At 39.5% G+C, this 14,989-nt stretch overlaps 1 protein-coding gene across 1 annotated transcript in view; it reads right to left on the reverse strand.

The window, feature by feature from the left end:
• The window catches only part of LOC137155263 (uncharacterized), a 156,249-nt gene that overhangs the window by 105,427 nt on the left and 35,833 nt on the right, over positions 1–14,989 (reverse strand). The window contains exons 11-12 of the mRNA XM_067551467.1: positions 8,333–8,436; positions 4,071–4,236 (exon numbers count right to left, since the gene is read on the reverse strand). Coding sequence (XP_067407568.1) covers positions 4,071–4,236; positions 8,333–8,436 — 270 coding nt within the window. The remainder of the gene's footprint in view (positions 1–4,070; positions 4,237–8,332; positions 8,437–14,989) is intronic.

Genomic DNA, 14,989 nt, shown 5'->3' on the forward strand with positions numbered 1-14,989 from the left:
ATACACTGCCTGTCCCCACAGCAATGGGCTCTCCAAGCCAAGATTAAGCTGTAGCATATAGAAGCTTTTGATGCAAAGATGCTATACAGTGCCTGGAGTGGAGATTAATACAAGTGGCCACTGTCCAGTACTCAGGGCTGTTTTAAGACCTTCATAGGCCCTAAGCATACTTGCCTTCGTAGGCCCCCCCGACTGAAATAACTAATTTGATTTTAAGCTATTAATAAATAGTTTTTAAATAAAAAAAAAATTATATATGAAAAATGTTTTCGTAAGCCTTGAAAGTTTCATAGGCCCTAGGTACTGTGCCTATTGGATAATATGGCCCTGCCAGTACACTCAACAGGGGAGTGACTTACATTAAGGATACCAGTGCAGTATGCATGTAGTTTAGATTGGCTATAACATTATCACAGTCACATTTATTGAGGTGTACCAACAGCGCAGTATTTCATAATAAGTCACATTCTATATTAAGGTTCCACTAGATAAATAGCTTTTAAAGAGATAATAAAAGACTAACAATTTATTAACCATTTATTCGTTGGTTATTGTGTCCAACAGGTTGTTATAACCAGCTGCATCTACCACAATAGGGTTCTGGTCCAGAACTAGGCGCTACAGTAATCCAAAAAAATAAATAAATGATCTAAAACACATATTAATATGTTTACATAACCATCTGTAACATATGTTGCTTGTGTCTGTAATATGCTTACAACACTATAAATCATTTATTAGCCTTTTATAAAGGGAACCTAAATATAAAGTGTGACTCATATACCTTATTGGGCCCAATCCTGCAAACCATTACTCAGGCAAGTAACTCTATTGAATTTAGTGGGACCAGGACTACCTGAGTACATAGGGTTTGCAATATCAGGCCTGTGGTATGCACAGCTTGCATTTGTTGTGACTTGTTTTCTTTTTGCTGCACCCCTCTGCTGAAATTCTCCCTTCCTGCCACTGTGGCAGCTTCTGTGTGTTCTTTAGATACAGCTAGCCCCATAGGATTGACACACCATGAGCACTCTTAATTTTGTTCTTTCTTGTGAACGCTGTTATGATAAAATAAATGGTTGCTGTGTGTATATGCAAACTCATAACAGGGCCCATAGGCTGTAAATGTGAATATATATGTGTTAATGCCTGAGAGAAGAGTATTTTTGTTGTTTTTTGCCTAGAAAACAACTGGCGTTTGCAGATTAGCATGGACAATAAGTAAAAAATGTTCCATCTGGTAGCAGGTCTCTGTTGCACTCCGTGGCAACCAAGCAGTTTCTGACTTGTTTTTTATGTAATAAGCGCCCAACCAAGAACTTTTCAAACCTCTCCCAATCTAGCTCTCTAAATAGAAAGTTAAAAGCTGTTGCAGCAACATTGCAAACCCAGATCCAATCAATCAACAGACTGAGAGCAGCTGTAAGAGTCCTAGGAGGAAAGGAGGGAAAGAGCAGCTGGAATGGGTCAAACAGAGGAAGAAGAAATGGAACAGGAAAAGCATCTGGAGGGAGATGCAAGAGCAAGCAAAAGGCAGAAAAGGACTATAGCTGAGGGAGGAAGAGAGACTTTGCATAGCAAGTTGCAGTTCTGTGGCATTCTAAGGACACTAACAAATCCAACCTCATCTCCCAAGGTATGAGGTCGGTGTGTAATGAACTTACATGCATAAACCAGAGCTGTTCAATGGTATCATAATTTTATGTACATCACTCCATATTTTAACATACCATACAATAAACTTCAACGTGAGCACTTGCATGAGTAAAGAGACATGTGTTTGCAGGAACAGAGCCCACATGTTTAGATGGGAACCTACTCTAAACTGTTTTACATTCCATAACCACTAGTCAATTCTTTCCCAATGCACAAACCTGCCCTGAACTGTAAACATTTCTCAACTGCAGACATTTTGGAGAAGAAGAGCACTGGAACTTAAGTGGGTCAAGACACACACACTGTTTCTATTTGCCCCGTGAAGCTGTTGTCATCCCCATATTTCCATACACCCTGAAGTAAACATGGGTTTTGTTGGAAATTCCATCATTTACCCAGAAGACTAAATGAGCTGGATATGAATTATTTCAAGTAGGAATTCTGGAAAGCCTTCAAAAGTCTGGCAGCTGTTGCTTTATTACCCAGGCCTGTAACTGTTTGATAGGGAACAGCAAGTTGTGAGAAATATCCAGCATTATTCTTCATGAGCAATCAATGGGCCACTAGCTGCCAAGCCAAATAGATTCATGCAATTTATTACTGAGTTATTTTATTCTGTTTAAAAATAATTTGCAGTTGCTAACTTTCCCTCAAAGTGATCCCAGGCTTCTCAAACACAGTGAGCTACAGAAATAGTTATCAAGCTACCCCCAACTGAAATGGAACAGGACAACCTCAGGAAGAATGTACTAGGCCCCCAAGTTCTCACAGATGGGGCACAGATGAGTTAAGTGACAGTCCTCTCTGCATAAACCCAGCTAGAAGATTCTACCATGATTCAGGGCTATTGCTTCCTGAACCATTAGGCTTCCCACCACATTAGAGGCAAGAAATGGAATTTCCCTACTTTATCCCTTCAGTGCAGTGAGATACAACTCACACACGTGGAGCCAGTTCCCAAGGTACCTCAACCATGACCAGCCTGTAATTTCTACACTTGGGTCTGACACTGGCTGGGGGCAGAATAATCTATGCAAGCTTTTCCTGTCTGTCTCTGCATGCTCCATCAGGCCTTGGTGTTTCTTCCTGCACCAGGGTATTTGGGATTTATTATAGCTGAAACTTGGACTAAGTCCCATGGGAATCTTGAGTACCAACTAAATGAGTCGGGAAAAATGTCAGCCTGCGAGAAATGCCAAGGGTATAACATGTCCCTCTTCCCTTCCTATGCCTGTTCCCCTGTTCACTGCAGGGGCCGTGGAAGAATGGCCATTTTTCCCACAGATAAGTTTGGGACATTCTGTACCTTGGTCAGAATTTGATCTACTATTTATTTTATCCAGCAGTCTTATTATTACCTGGTTTTCCAATTGATAAAAAATCTAAACCGGAAGTAATGCTTCTGAAGCAGAGTAAACTAAGTGTGAATTGCCCAGTATGCTGCAGCAGCTCTCTCTCCTTTTTATAGACACCCACCTCTACTCATGATCCCAGAGCAGAAATATTACAAGATAGGTTGCTCATTCCAGTCTGCAAAGACGTAGAAAGTACTGGAAATCTTGCAAACACATTGCAAGTTTGCTCAATTTTCAGCTCAATCCTGAGTTCAATTTTGCATACCCAAGAAACTTGGTTACTTCTTCAGAGAAGCACACAAACTGAACCAAACCTTTGGAGGTCCTCCCATCACTAAAAACCCCATGTACAGAAGTTTCACTAGCAGCATCCTGCAGAAAGTGAAGCCCAAAGACGAAGACATGGTGCAAATGTAAACACCATAGAGCATTAGACACCTTTAGGGTCCCTGTATCCTTTCCTCCAGATCTTGGAAAATGCCTCATGACAGGTGGCAAATGCCATTCTGGGTGGAAATGCGTGGCGTACATCATAATCCATATAGGACAGAGGGTTGTATGATATAGTATCTTAGGGGAAAACCACACTATAAAAATGTGTACACTCAGCACATATAATCAACTAACAAGTTAAAATCTGAAAAGCAGTGCTAGGCCTGGAATGTCTGTGTGTGTTAATTATAATACTTGTGAAAACGTGCTGAATTGACAACACTGGAGAATGAGGCCCTCTATCCAAAAAATAGGGACAGCAGAACCTGTATCAACTTCCTCGCACTGTCCTACTTTTGAACCTCTACCTTGACCTGCAGAGAGCGCCTTCTAGGTCTCTTCCCTTCTATCTCTAAGCTATCAGTTCAAATCCAGCCCCAATAATTAATGGCTGTTTGCACCCTCTGTTACGTGAAATGAGCTGGTCGTTTCAGTCCACCCCCAGAACACATCACTAAAATCACCTCCAGAAGTAGAGTTTCATATAAATCTGTGTGTGAGTGAGGTTAACAGTCTAAATGCCAAGGAACTGGTTTTAATGAAAAAATGAAAAACTGGTCTGCTCACAGCAAGAGAGTCGATCATTCCTGTGGTGGGCTCAGGAATGAATGACAATGACCAAAGGAAAGACTCCATTTTGTCCTCCTCCACTTCTTTTGCAACAATAATTTCTTTCATCAAGATGACACAGGCCTCTGTAGCACAGGATGGGAGAGCATCTACCAGTGGCTGCCTGAAACACAACAGAAAAACATGTCAAAACCTGATATGAACTGAAGTACCTAAGAGTCAGAGAATATTTGGGCATCTAAGTTTTTGTGTCTCCTCAAGGGACTCAATTTTCAAGAAAGGACTCAGCATCCCTTGTTCAAAATAAGATCCCTCTAAAATGTCTGAAATTGGGCCCCTAAAGACTGAAATGTCTCAAATCATTAGTCTTTTATGTCTGTTGTGCAGAATTATGTCACTTGGGAAGGGGTTTATAGGGAAATTGAAAATAAGGCATCTATATATCAGAAGAAAAATGTCCACATGGGGTTATACTGGTAAGACCTTCCCATGTAGACAAGGCCTTAGACTATTGTGGGCAGAAGACGACCGGCAGTTGTGATTTTTCTCTGAAGAATAAGGTAGCTATTTATCAGCAAGAGAGAAATTAAGTGATTTAGGGTTTTTCTTAGAACTAATATAGTCAATTTTTCATATGTTTGTGTCAAGTGAAGCATGAACCATTGTCAGAGATCCAGAGCTGAACATTTAGTTTCATTTTAAATAAGATAGCTAATATTTTGGCTGAAAGCACATTAAATGCCTGTTTCTATGTTTGCACTTCTCAATATATTTACTTGTATTTGCTAGGAAAGCCCACATTGTTGGAAGGAGGAAAATAAACCAAGATTATAGGCTTGATCCCACTCTTACTGAAGTTAAGGGACAAACTAATTGACCTCAGTAATGTAGGACTGAGCCTTATCAAAGATCCAAATCCTCAGATCTGAACCATCCCCAACCTCAGAGATGTTTGGATCTTGATCTAAATGTTGTGGTTGAGGCCCAACTCGAGATTAGATCAAGGACATAATTCTCATCTAAATCTTTCTTAACCAAAACTGGGAAAGCATTTTCAACCAAATTTTCGTGGACATTGGGTGAGGTTTTTTTGATCATCTCTGGAAAGGCTAGAAAGGGAGTTTTGACCTTCCTTGCATGGAGTCAGCATTGTTGATGAAAGGGCATTCCATTAGGAATGGCATAATTTTAGGGATAGGCAAATTGGTCTGAATCAATTAAGAACAAATGAAAACTTTTGCAAAAAAGAATCCAAAAGCTCTGTTCACTTTTAAAATTATTTTTCTTTTTCACCTTCCTCGGGTTTTCTCATGGTATTTCTGGTTGGACTGAAGGGAGGAAGTGCCAGAGATCTCAAAAGAAAACCTTTTATTGCAGACCAACTTTGCAGCCTCAAAAGGTTTGATCAGGTTAGGTTAAACATCGGTTTGGTACTTACCTGTACCAAAACAAACCTCAGAACCTTTTAATGTGCCACCGACAACAATAATAATTTGACAATGTCCAGGTATTCTTGGTTTTATCAAAGTAGGATTCTCCTCACCTTGATTCCAAGCGACGCATATGAATAAACTCCGAATTGTTTGATTTATACTAACTCAGGAGGCATATCAGGACAAGATGCATAAAAATTGAACCAAATGATTTGTTTGGTCTTGTAAAAATGTCAAGACTGAGCCAATATTTTAAAAGCAGAGCACACAGAGAACTGAACAAAAATGGCTGGGCTCCCAGTGTGAAGGGAAATCCTCAAGCACACAGAGAAAAATCCCATCCTCCACTCCACCAATCACATTTCCTGCACAATTGGCAGTGTTGATCCAGAGACAGATTGTAGATGGATGTAAAAGAAATTGAGCACATCAGCTCTGATGAATATCAATCAAGAATTGTTTCTCTAAGGAAGCACACTAGGAACAGATGCCACTTTAAATTCATTCCACATTGGAATGTTCAGAATATTCCCGGTGGGATTTTCCATACTGGGATTTTCCATATTTTTCCATTATGGTAGGTGCTTAACAACATAAACCTTGATTTACATCCAGATGGTGGAGCATGACCTGAGCTTCCCGTTGGTATTGTTCCTGAAATAGCTGTAAAGTTCTCTTCATGAGGAATGGGACAGAGAAGGCAAATCTGCACAATGTGCTGGCATTTCTAGTGGAAAAGCATGTGGAGACATTACACTAACACCATTAACAGTGGCTGCTTTTATTATCAGCATTGTCATTAACCACCAAACATATGAAATGGTGGCCAGGGGGAGAAAAAAAAGAAAGAAGCAGAGACTGGGAATTGTTGAATACACAAGTAAAACATCCTTAAAACAGAAATCCTCTTCTTTTCCCATACTATTTTTACTGATTTCAAAGGACTTATTTATGTATTTAATTAATTTGTGTAGCCTCTTTCCCTATAGACTTGCTGTGCCAAATTCTTGCCTTCATTTACACTCATACAGCTGTGCTGACTTGGACCTTGTGGGCCTAAGTCTCTTTTCACCTGCACTGGTGTAAGTCAGAATCAATGCTATTAAAGTCAGTGGTTTTTCATCAGTTTAATACTGATCAAATTTGCAGATGACAAAAATTGGGGGAGTCATAAAAAAAAAAAAAAAAGGAGGTCGGGTCACTGATACAGAGTAAACTGGATTGCTTGGTAAGCTGGGAGCAAGCAAACAATCTGCATTTTAATACAGCTAAAGATAAATGTATTCATCTAGGAACAAAGAATGTAGGCCACACTTACATGATGGGGGCCTCTATCCTGGGAAGCTGTGACTCTGAAAAAGATTTGCAGATCATGGTGGATAATCAGCTGAACATGACCTCCCAGTGTGATGCTGTGGCCAAAAGAGCTAATGCAATCCTGGGGTGCATAACAAGGGAATCTTGATTTGGAGTAGAGAGGTTATTTTACCTCTGTATTTGGCACTGGTATGATCGCTGCTGAATTACTGTGTCCAGTTCTGGTGTCCATAATTCAAGAAGGATGTTGATATATTGGAGAGGGTTCAGAGAAGAGCCACGAGAATGATGAACAGTTTAGAAAACATGCCTTATAGTGATGGACTCAAGGAACTCAGTCTATTTAGCTTAACAAAGAGAAGGTTAAGGGATGACTTGATTGGTCTATAAGCACCCACCTGGGAAACAAATATTTGATAATGAACTCTGCAATCTAGCAAAAAAAGAAGGTATAACACGATCCAGTGGCTGGAAGTTGAAGCTAGACAAATTCAAACTGGAAATAAGGTGTATGGTTTTAACAGTGAGTAATTAACCCTTGGAGCAGTTTCCATCACTGGCAATTTTTAAATCAAGATTGGAAGTTCTTCTAAAAGATCTACTCTAGGAATTATTTTGGGGAAGTTCTCTGTCCTGTTTTATACAACTCAGTTTAGATGAGCAAAATGGTCCCTTCTGGCCTTGGAACCTATGAATGAGAAGAGAATCAGACCTGCTGTGTGGCAAAATGTAAACAGGAGCTACATAGTATTCCACTCAGAGGAGACACCTTCATTATTTATCATTTATATTACAGCAGCATCTAATGGCCCCAACAGAGATGCAGGGGCCCCATTGTTCAGGTCACACCAAAAAAACACATCGTAAGAGACCTTCCCTGCCCCAACGCACTTACAGTCTAAACAGGCAAGTCACAAAGTATGGGAGAAAGGATGCATTGCTATCCCTGTTTTACAGAGGGAGAACTGAGGCCCAGAGAGATCAATGGACTTGCCCAAGGAGTCCAGGGAGTCTGTAGAAAAGCTGGGCGCAGAACTGTGATCTCCTGAGTCCCAATCCAGCATCTTAATTACAAAACTGTTGATCCCTTCTGAAAGCATATTTCAAAACACATAACTATGAACCCAAGGCAGCGCTTTGCCACTGATGGTTTGAGACGCTTATTACAGACACGAGCCAGGAGACTCCTTTCTTTTGGAGAGCTATGCAACAAGTCTTCTTGTGCCATGTGCACTTACCACTATATTCTGTCACAGAAATCACCTGGATCTGTTGCAAGAGGGTCTTGGAATTGTTTGAACACACTCAAATACATACCTTGAAAAGATATTGAGATGCACGCTTGAGGCAGAACATAATCTTTCTGTCATTTAAATGAGAGACCCACAATAGAGCAGAGCAGAACTTTACACAACTACTTTGGCATAGGAATGATCAAAATAAAGGTAAAGAAAAATACATTTCTTTACTATAAAACAATACAGTTGATCACTGTTAAAGGGGCCTTACCAGTTGTCCCTGCATTTAAACGAAGATCTATGCCAAAGGCCTCTTAAAGCATCAATAGAGAGACTTCGAAGCTCAAACACCAGAGTCGTGAAGAGATCTGCAGTCTAGAAATAAAGGAGGCAGTACAGATTATATAATAGTTATAGAGGCAGCATGGTTCAGTGTACAGGGCACTAGACTAAGACTCAGCTCAGCCACTGAGCCTGCAGTGTAATCTTTGGTCTCCCCTGTTCTGCCTCTCCTCCCTCCCTTTATCTGTCTTTTAGACTATAATCTCTTCAGGAAAGAGACTGTCTTTAATTGTTTGTACAATCCCTAGCACAATCGGGTCCCAATCATGGTTAAGGGCTTCAAGGCATTACCACAATACAAATAAATTGCAGTGTAATTGGGTAGAATTTGGAGCAGGGACCATCTTTTTGTTCTGTGTTTGTATGGTGCCTGTTTGCAGATTTGTAGCTGTGTTGGTCCCAGGATATTAGAGAGACAAGGTGGATAAGGTAATATTTTTTATTGGACCATCTTCTGTTGGTGAGAGACTAGCTTTCAAGCTACAGAGAGCTCTTACACATAGCACTTCCACCTAGCACACAGCACTCTTATACAGTGGGGTGTTGCCCTGTGACTAGGACTCCAAGGCATTACCGCAATACAAAAAACACAATAATAAAACATAGTATTATATGATACTTAGCATTTATGCAAAACATAATTTATCTTAGTGGTTTATTAATTAGTTACGTCTCACCTCTGTGAAGTAAAGGAGACAGCTGTGAGAATTTATTTCATGTCATTTAATTTAAAAACATTAAAATTTGGGCCTAAATTGAACAGTACCTCTTTTAGTATCTAGTTCATTGCCACATCAATGAACAAGTAGCTGGAGGAAACGAATGCTGAGTTGGAACCAAATCAAGTTTTCCAGTTCTAAGAAGGCACTGAAAAGCAGAGTGAGTGTACTAAACTGTGCAAGTCCATGATATATTGATAAAGAGTAAAGGTCTGTACTTCCAAAGATCCCTTTGGATTTATACTGCATTATTTGTGCTAACTTTCATTCTCTAAAGCCCGATACTGGACACAAGGTTAACAAAACAAGCAGATCTTTTGCATTTGGCTAGTTTTTGCAGTCATCTGTTCCTTCCAGGAATGATCATAGTATCTTGTATCTCATAATGGGCTTCTGTGTTGCTGGTCTGGCATCTATTCCTTGACCATGGTTTCGTTACCCTGTCAGGTGCCTGGTTCAGGGTCTGGTGAGTTTTATTCTTAGGATAACATTTTCCAGCTAAAGTTTTTCAATCCTCTTCATTCCATGCATACTCCCGATGAGACATATCTTGGAATCTACCTGCTTTCAGCTCATCTTGGCCAATACTCAACTGCAATATTTTAAGATGGATAAATCAGAGGAAAAGCAAATGTTTCTCTGTAGTTCTTATGGTCACTTCTAGATCTGGTCAAAATTTTTCTGATGGAATACTTTTCCATCAGAAAATAACATCTTCAAAATAAAAAATTTCCATGGGAACCTCTCAATTTTGATTAAATTTAGTTTAGAAAAAACATCGAAAAATTAAATTTCCTGCAAAATGGAAAGTCTGGGTCCCAGACTGCTCTAGTCACTTGCTCTGATTTTTTTAAAAATTTTGTGTAGAGATTTGCCATGGAAACTCACAAGTGACCGTCTCCTTCTTTAACGGAGGCCTTTTCCCTGAAACAAGTAGTGGTGGTAGCTTCTCTTTTCATCTGGTTACAGGAGCTGGTTCTCCTTTTGTGTCAGTACCACCATCACATACAAACACTCCAAGCTAGAAATCACTAAAACAAATCCTCAAAGACCATACAACTATGAAAGTACTGAAAACCATGCATCAAGAAATCATATTAAACAAACATAGGTCTATATTCTCCGCATCACTTTAATGTATATCGTGTTATACATGCTCAACGAGGCTAGTGTGCTTTTGATTTTTATACAGGAGGCTTATTTATCCAAACCTCAATTATATGACACTCCCTATTATCCACATTCAGACTGTCCACTGGTGGGAAGGGAATTACTTATCAATAACACCTCTGATTTTGATAAATCCTATTTATCCAAAATATTTTTGATCTCCTGTAGAATTAGCATATTTTATTACACAGAGACTTGTATGTTTCTTTTAACATACCATACATTTTAAGGTGTCCAAGCTTTAATTGATGTTGCTCTTTAATTGGATTCATTTAAATTATTCATTTCAGATGTGAAAGACTGTAAAATAAAAATATTACTCTTACCCGAAAAACACTATTATGGGTTTTAAAGAGAGAGAGAGAGAGCATGGTTTAATTCTGCCAAGTCACAGCTCCAAAAAACAGGACAGACCCAATTTGGCTTCCAAACTTCTGGCTGTCCTGAAATGTTCTATGATCCTGTACACTTGCAGTGGGTTCCTCAGTAAACAGCTCAATCATTTACGGATTATTGACTATTTATGTGGAAAATGAGAGCTCCAGAGCCGCTTCCAAGAGCAATGAAAACTTGGTATAATCCAGTGCCAGAATTAGATTTTCATAAAGCCTTCCAGAAGATTTTCATTAAAAATAAGCTAGCACTTTGGAAGTAGATGGAGTAATCTCTGACCATATAAAATGTTTTAAGAATATTTTCACAAGTCCACACACACACACACACACAGACATACAATTACTTTTTATGTTTTTGTTCTAACTTCATTTTGCTCAGCAATAGCACATTAATCTTACCAAAATAAAACACGCCAAAAAAGAAAACAAAAAGATAATTCCAGCATTAGCTTTATGAGCACTTTCAAAAATGAAACCACCAAACCCTGAAGATAATGAACTTAGGAGAGTCATTGATATCCTGTATCCGGAACCACATCCAGACAAGTATATTTTATAGACTTCTTCTAAAACACTTGTAAAAATCTGGATCGGAATTTTTAAGCCCTGTCCCGGCCATCTCAACTTTTTTGGCATATCTTGGAATCTATCTGCTGTCAGTTGGCAAGAGAAAGCAAGACAAATGCTCACTTTTGTCAAAAAAGTAGGGTACAGCGGAACGTGCAGGGGGGCAATGCCAGCTCCATGCTGGGGGGAGGCAGGGCTCGAGCGAGCAATGATGCCAGCCCCATGCAGGGGAAGGCGGTCAGGCCTCGGGCAGAGAGGGCTCAAGCTAGCCCAATGCGGTGTCCCATTTTCCCTTTGGGAAATATGGTCACCGTCCCATTTTGGCAGGGACAGTCACGTTTTTAAGCCCTGTCCTGGCCGTCCTGACTTTTTTGACAAAACTGATCATCAGTTGGCAAGAGCAAATGGGACAAATGCCCATTTTTTGCCAAAAAAAGTGTGGTGTGACCCCATGCCACCCCCGTGGGTGGGGGGAGAGGTGGGCAGGACTTGGGTGAGCTACAATGCCAGACTCGCAGGAGAAGGGCAGGGCTCGGACACGCAGTTTGGGCCAACCCCATGCAGGAGGGGAATGGAGAGGGGGCTCAGCTAATCGGCTCGGGCCAGCCCCGCATGATGTCCTGTTTTCCCTTTGGGAAATATGGTCACCCTACACAGATATAACTACAAAACTGTCAATAGGACTCAAGCACTTTGCTGAATACGGATGGACTTAAGCACAACGTTTAAATGTGTTCCTGAACTGGGGCCTGTGGGCAGCCATATTATAATCTCATAGATGCTGCAGCCAGTATGGAAGAGATGCACCTCCCCACACATTGTGCTCTCTCTTGGAGGCTTTATTTTGTCTCTTTCTTATTGCTGTTTCCTTTAAATCTAAAATAATGGTCATTTTAGACTGAGTACATTTATTTTGCTCTTTGTAAAGGGAAACAGAACAAATAGTGTGGATAATGGGTAACATTTATAAAACCCCCAAAGTCCCACAGGAGTTAAACTCCACTGTCTTTCTATAGGACTGTGGTTTTTAAGTCTTTTAGACCCTTTTGAAACATTTACCCAGTTTCAGTTCTAAACTAATGCAAAAACTAAAGGGTCTGATCCAAAGCCCATTGAAGTCAATGGAGAGATTGCCACAGATTTCAATAGGCTTTGGATCAGGGCCTAAGACCTAAGAGTTGTGACTTCCCTTCTATCTTTAATATCAGTGGCCCATTAGTTTCATTTTATCTACATATGCTATATAGGCCTCAATTTATAGAGAAGCACGTAAACCTGGGTTTAATCCCACCCCTATTCAGCAAGTGCTTAGAGTTTTAAGATGGTGCTTAAATCCCATTGACTTTATTGGGATTTGCACCTGCTGAAATACTTTGCTGGGGCATTAGTGCTTTGATGAATAGGGTATGGGATCACTCACATGCTTAAAATTAAGCATGTGCTTAAATGCTTAACCTTGGCCCTGATTTAGCTAACTGGAAATGTGAGACAACTAAGGGAAGGTGTGACAGAGGAGTAAAGGGATGAAAGTGTCCAATCAAAGTGAGAAAGAATTGGTGATGACCAGGGTCTAAAGAAAACATGTCAGGAGATTTGGAAAATGACCCAAGCAGTGATAATGTAGGGGCCTCAGCAGATCAACTCCACTTCATTTCAACTCTCATCTTCAATTCAGTGAAGTTATATTTTTCTAATACATGTTCAATTTAGGAAAAAAACCTAAGAAACCTTCAGTTTTCAATAGTAAATAAGTAAGAAGAAGAAGTAACTATGTAATTCAGAAGAAGCATGCTAACGGCATCAGATAAAAGGAAACCACACTTGCATAAAACCCATACACTAATAATCAAGCACAAATACATTCACAGAACACATTTTCAAAACAACCTCCCCAGTGACTTTATAAGCGCTAGTAGTTGGCAGCAAATAAGGTATTAAGCTTTAAACAGAGTAAGTGCTTGTATTTAATGTCAACAAAAATACTTTTATCTGGAAAAAACTAAACATATCTTCAGTTCGTAGTTTATTACATGACCTCCCAATTTCAAATAGTCTCTAATATTTATGTTGTCAAAGAGGGAAAAATATTGTTTATGTTTTTGCTAGAATTACAAAATTTCTCAAGGGGTGTGTAAGAGGAAAAACAAGCTTCTAATTAAGATAAAAGAAGGAATTTCAAATAATTTTTAATGCTGAGTGAAAGGTCCTCAGTGAGGTTATTGCTTAACTGACTACCCCAACTCAACACCACCTAACATCAAGGTTAAAAGCGACCATTGCATCCTGCAAGTGAAGTTTGAATTAGACCTGTCTTCTTGTAATAAAGCAGTGAAATAATATTTGTGTGTCTGGGGCAAAGTCGGTACTGATTTATAACAAGCTGTTGAATTCACAATGAATGTGACAGTAGAGAGAGAGAATAGTCCTGTGGTTTGGGTGTTAACCTAGGACATGTGGGGAGCTGTGGTTAAGTCCCCCCTTTATCACAATCTTCCTGTGTAACTTCAGGCAAGTCATTTAGCCTCCCTCCGCCTCTGTTCCTCAGTTGTAAAATTCAGATAATAATATTTCCCTATCTCACAGGGGTCTTGTGAGGATAAATACATTCAAGATTGTCCCCTCATCACTATGGTAATGGGAGTCATAAGTACCTAAGGTAAGTAGCACTTAACTCCTGTAGATGACTAATTTCTAACTGAGTAAAATAGGAAAACCACTCACTGAACTTCTAGAGGATAATGGAATCAGGAGCAATAACAAGATTGATGGACAAGAGAAAGCAATAGATGGATTTGGGTGCAGATAGCATGATTCCAGAAAACTTACCCTCTACTAGAGCTGATTGGAAAACGGTGTTCTTTTCTTGTGGAAAATTCTGACTTTTTTTTTTTTTTAAACCCTGAAAATTCTCATCTAAAACTGAAATTTTTCAGCCAAAAAGTTTATTTTCTTAAGAAAACATAAGGGTTTTTTTCATGAAAAAAATTCATTTTTTTTTTTTTTTTTTTTAAACCCACAATTTTCTGTCAAAATACAGGTTAGATTAAAATTTTTCAGCCAACCCAACCCATAACATTAATTTAAATTGCCTGAGATACAAATGTGATTCAGACTAAAAATCTGATTCAGATACAAACGTGATTCAGCAGGATAGTAAATGCAGGTTAATAACTTACAGCAAAGTTTGAAGGAGTTGCCTAATAAGGTGCCATAGGGATCACTGTTAGGCTCAGTCTTGTTTAGTATTTTCATTAAAGATATTTTCATTAAAGGTCTATGAGAGGGAGTAGAGAGCACTTCAATGACATCTGCAGATATTCAGTTGGGAGGAGCTGTGAACCCCAGTGAGTACAGAGGAATACTACAAAGGAGGCTGAAAATAAAATGTGCTTCCTCTTGGAAAAAGACAGATTAATCTCTGTTCAAGGGAGAATAATCCAATCTACCAATATTCAATGGGAAGGAGAAACTGAAGAAGCATTAATGCTTGAGGAGACTTATAAAAGTGGGAAGAGACAGCAAATGAAACATAACTTTGCAGCACAGTGGGGCGGTAAAAAAAAAAAGCGAATGTCATTTTAGGCAGCATGTGCAAAAGCAAGGGTAATGGTCCCTCTCTTAATGGCTGGAATGCAGACACACCTGAAATACTGTAGTCATTTCAGAGCATGGCATTATCAGAAGATACTGACAAACATTCAGGGAGTTCACAGAAAAGCAACAAAAAATGGCTGG

Source organism: Emydura macquarii, unplaced genomic scaffold (genome assembly GCF_026122565.2).
Source record: "Emydura macquarii macquarii isolate MOO-44397 ecotype Brisbane River unplaced genomic scaffold, CSIRO-AGI_Emac_v2 contig_1348, whole genome shotgun sequence".
NCBI classification, from domain to species: domain Eukaryota; kingdom Metazoa; phylum Chordata; order Testudines; family Chelidae; genus Emydura; species Emydura macquarii.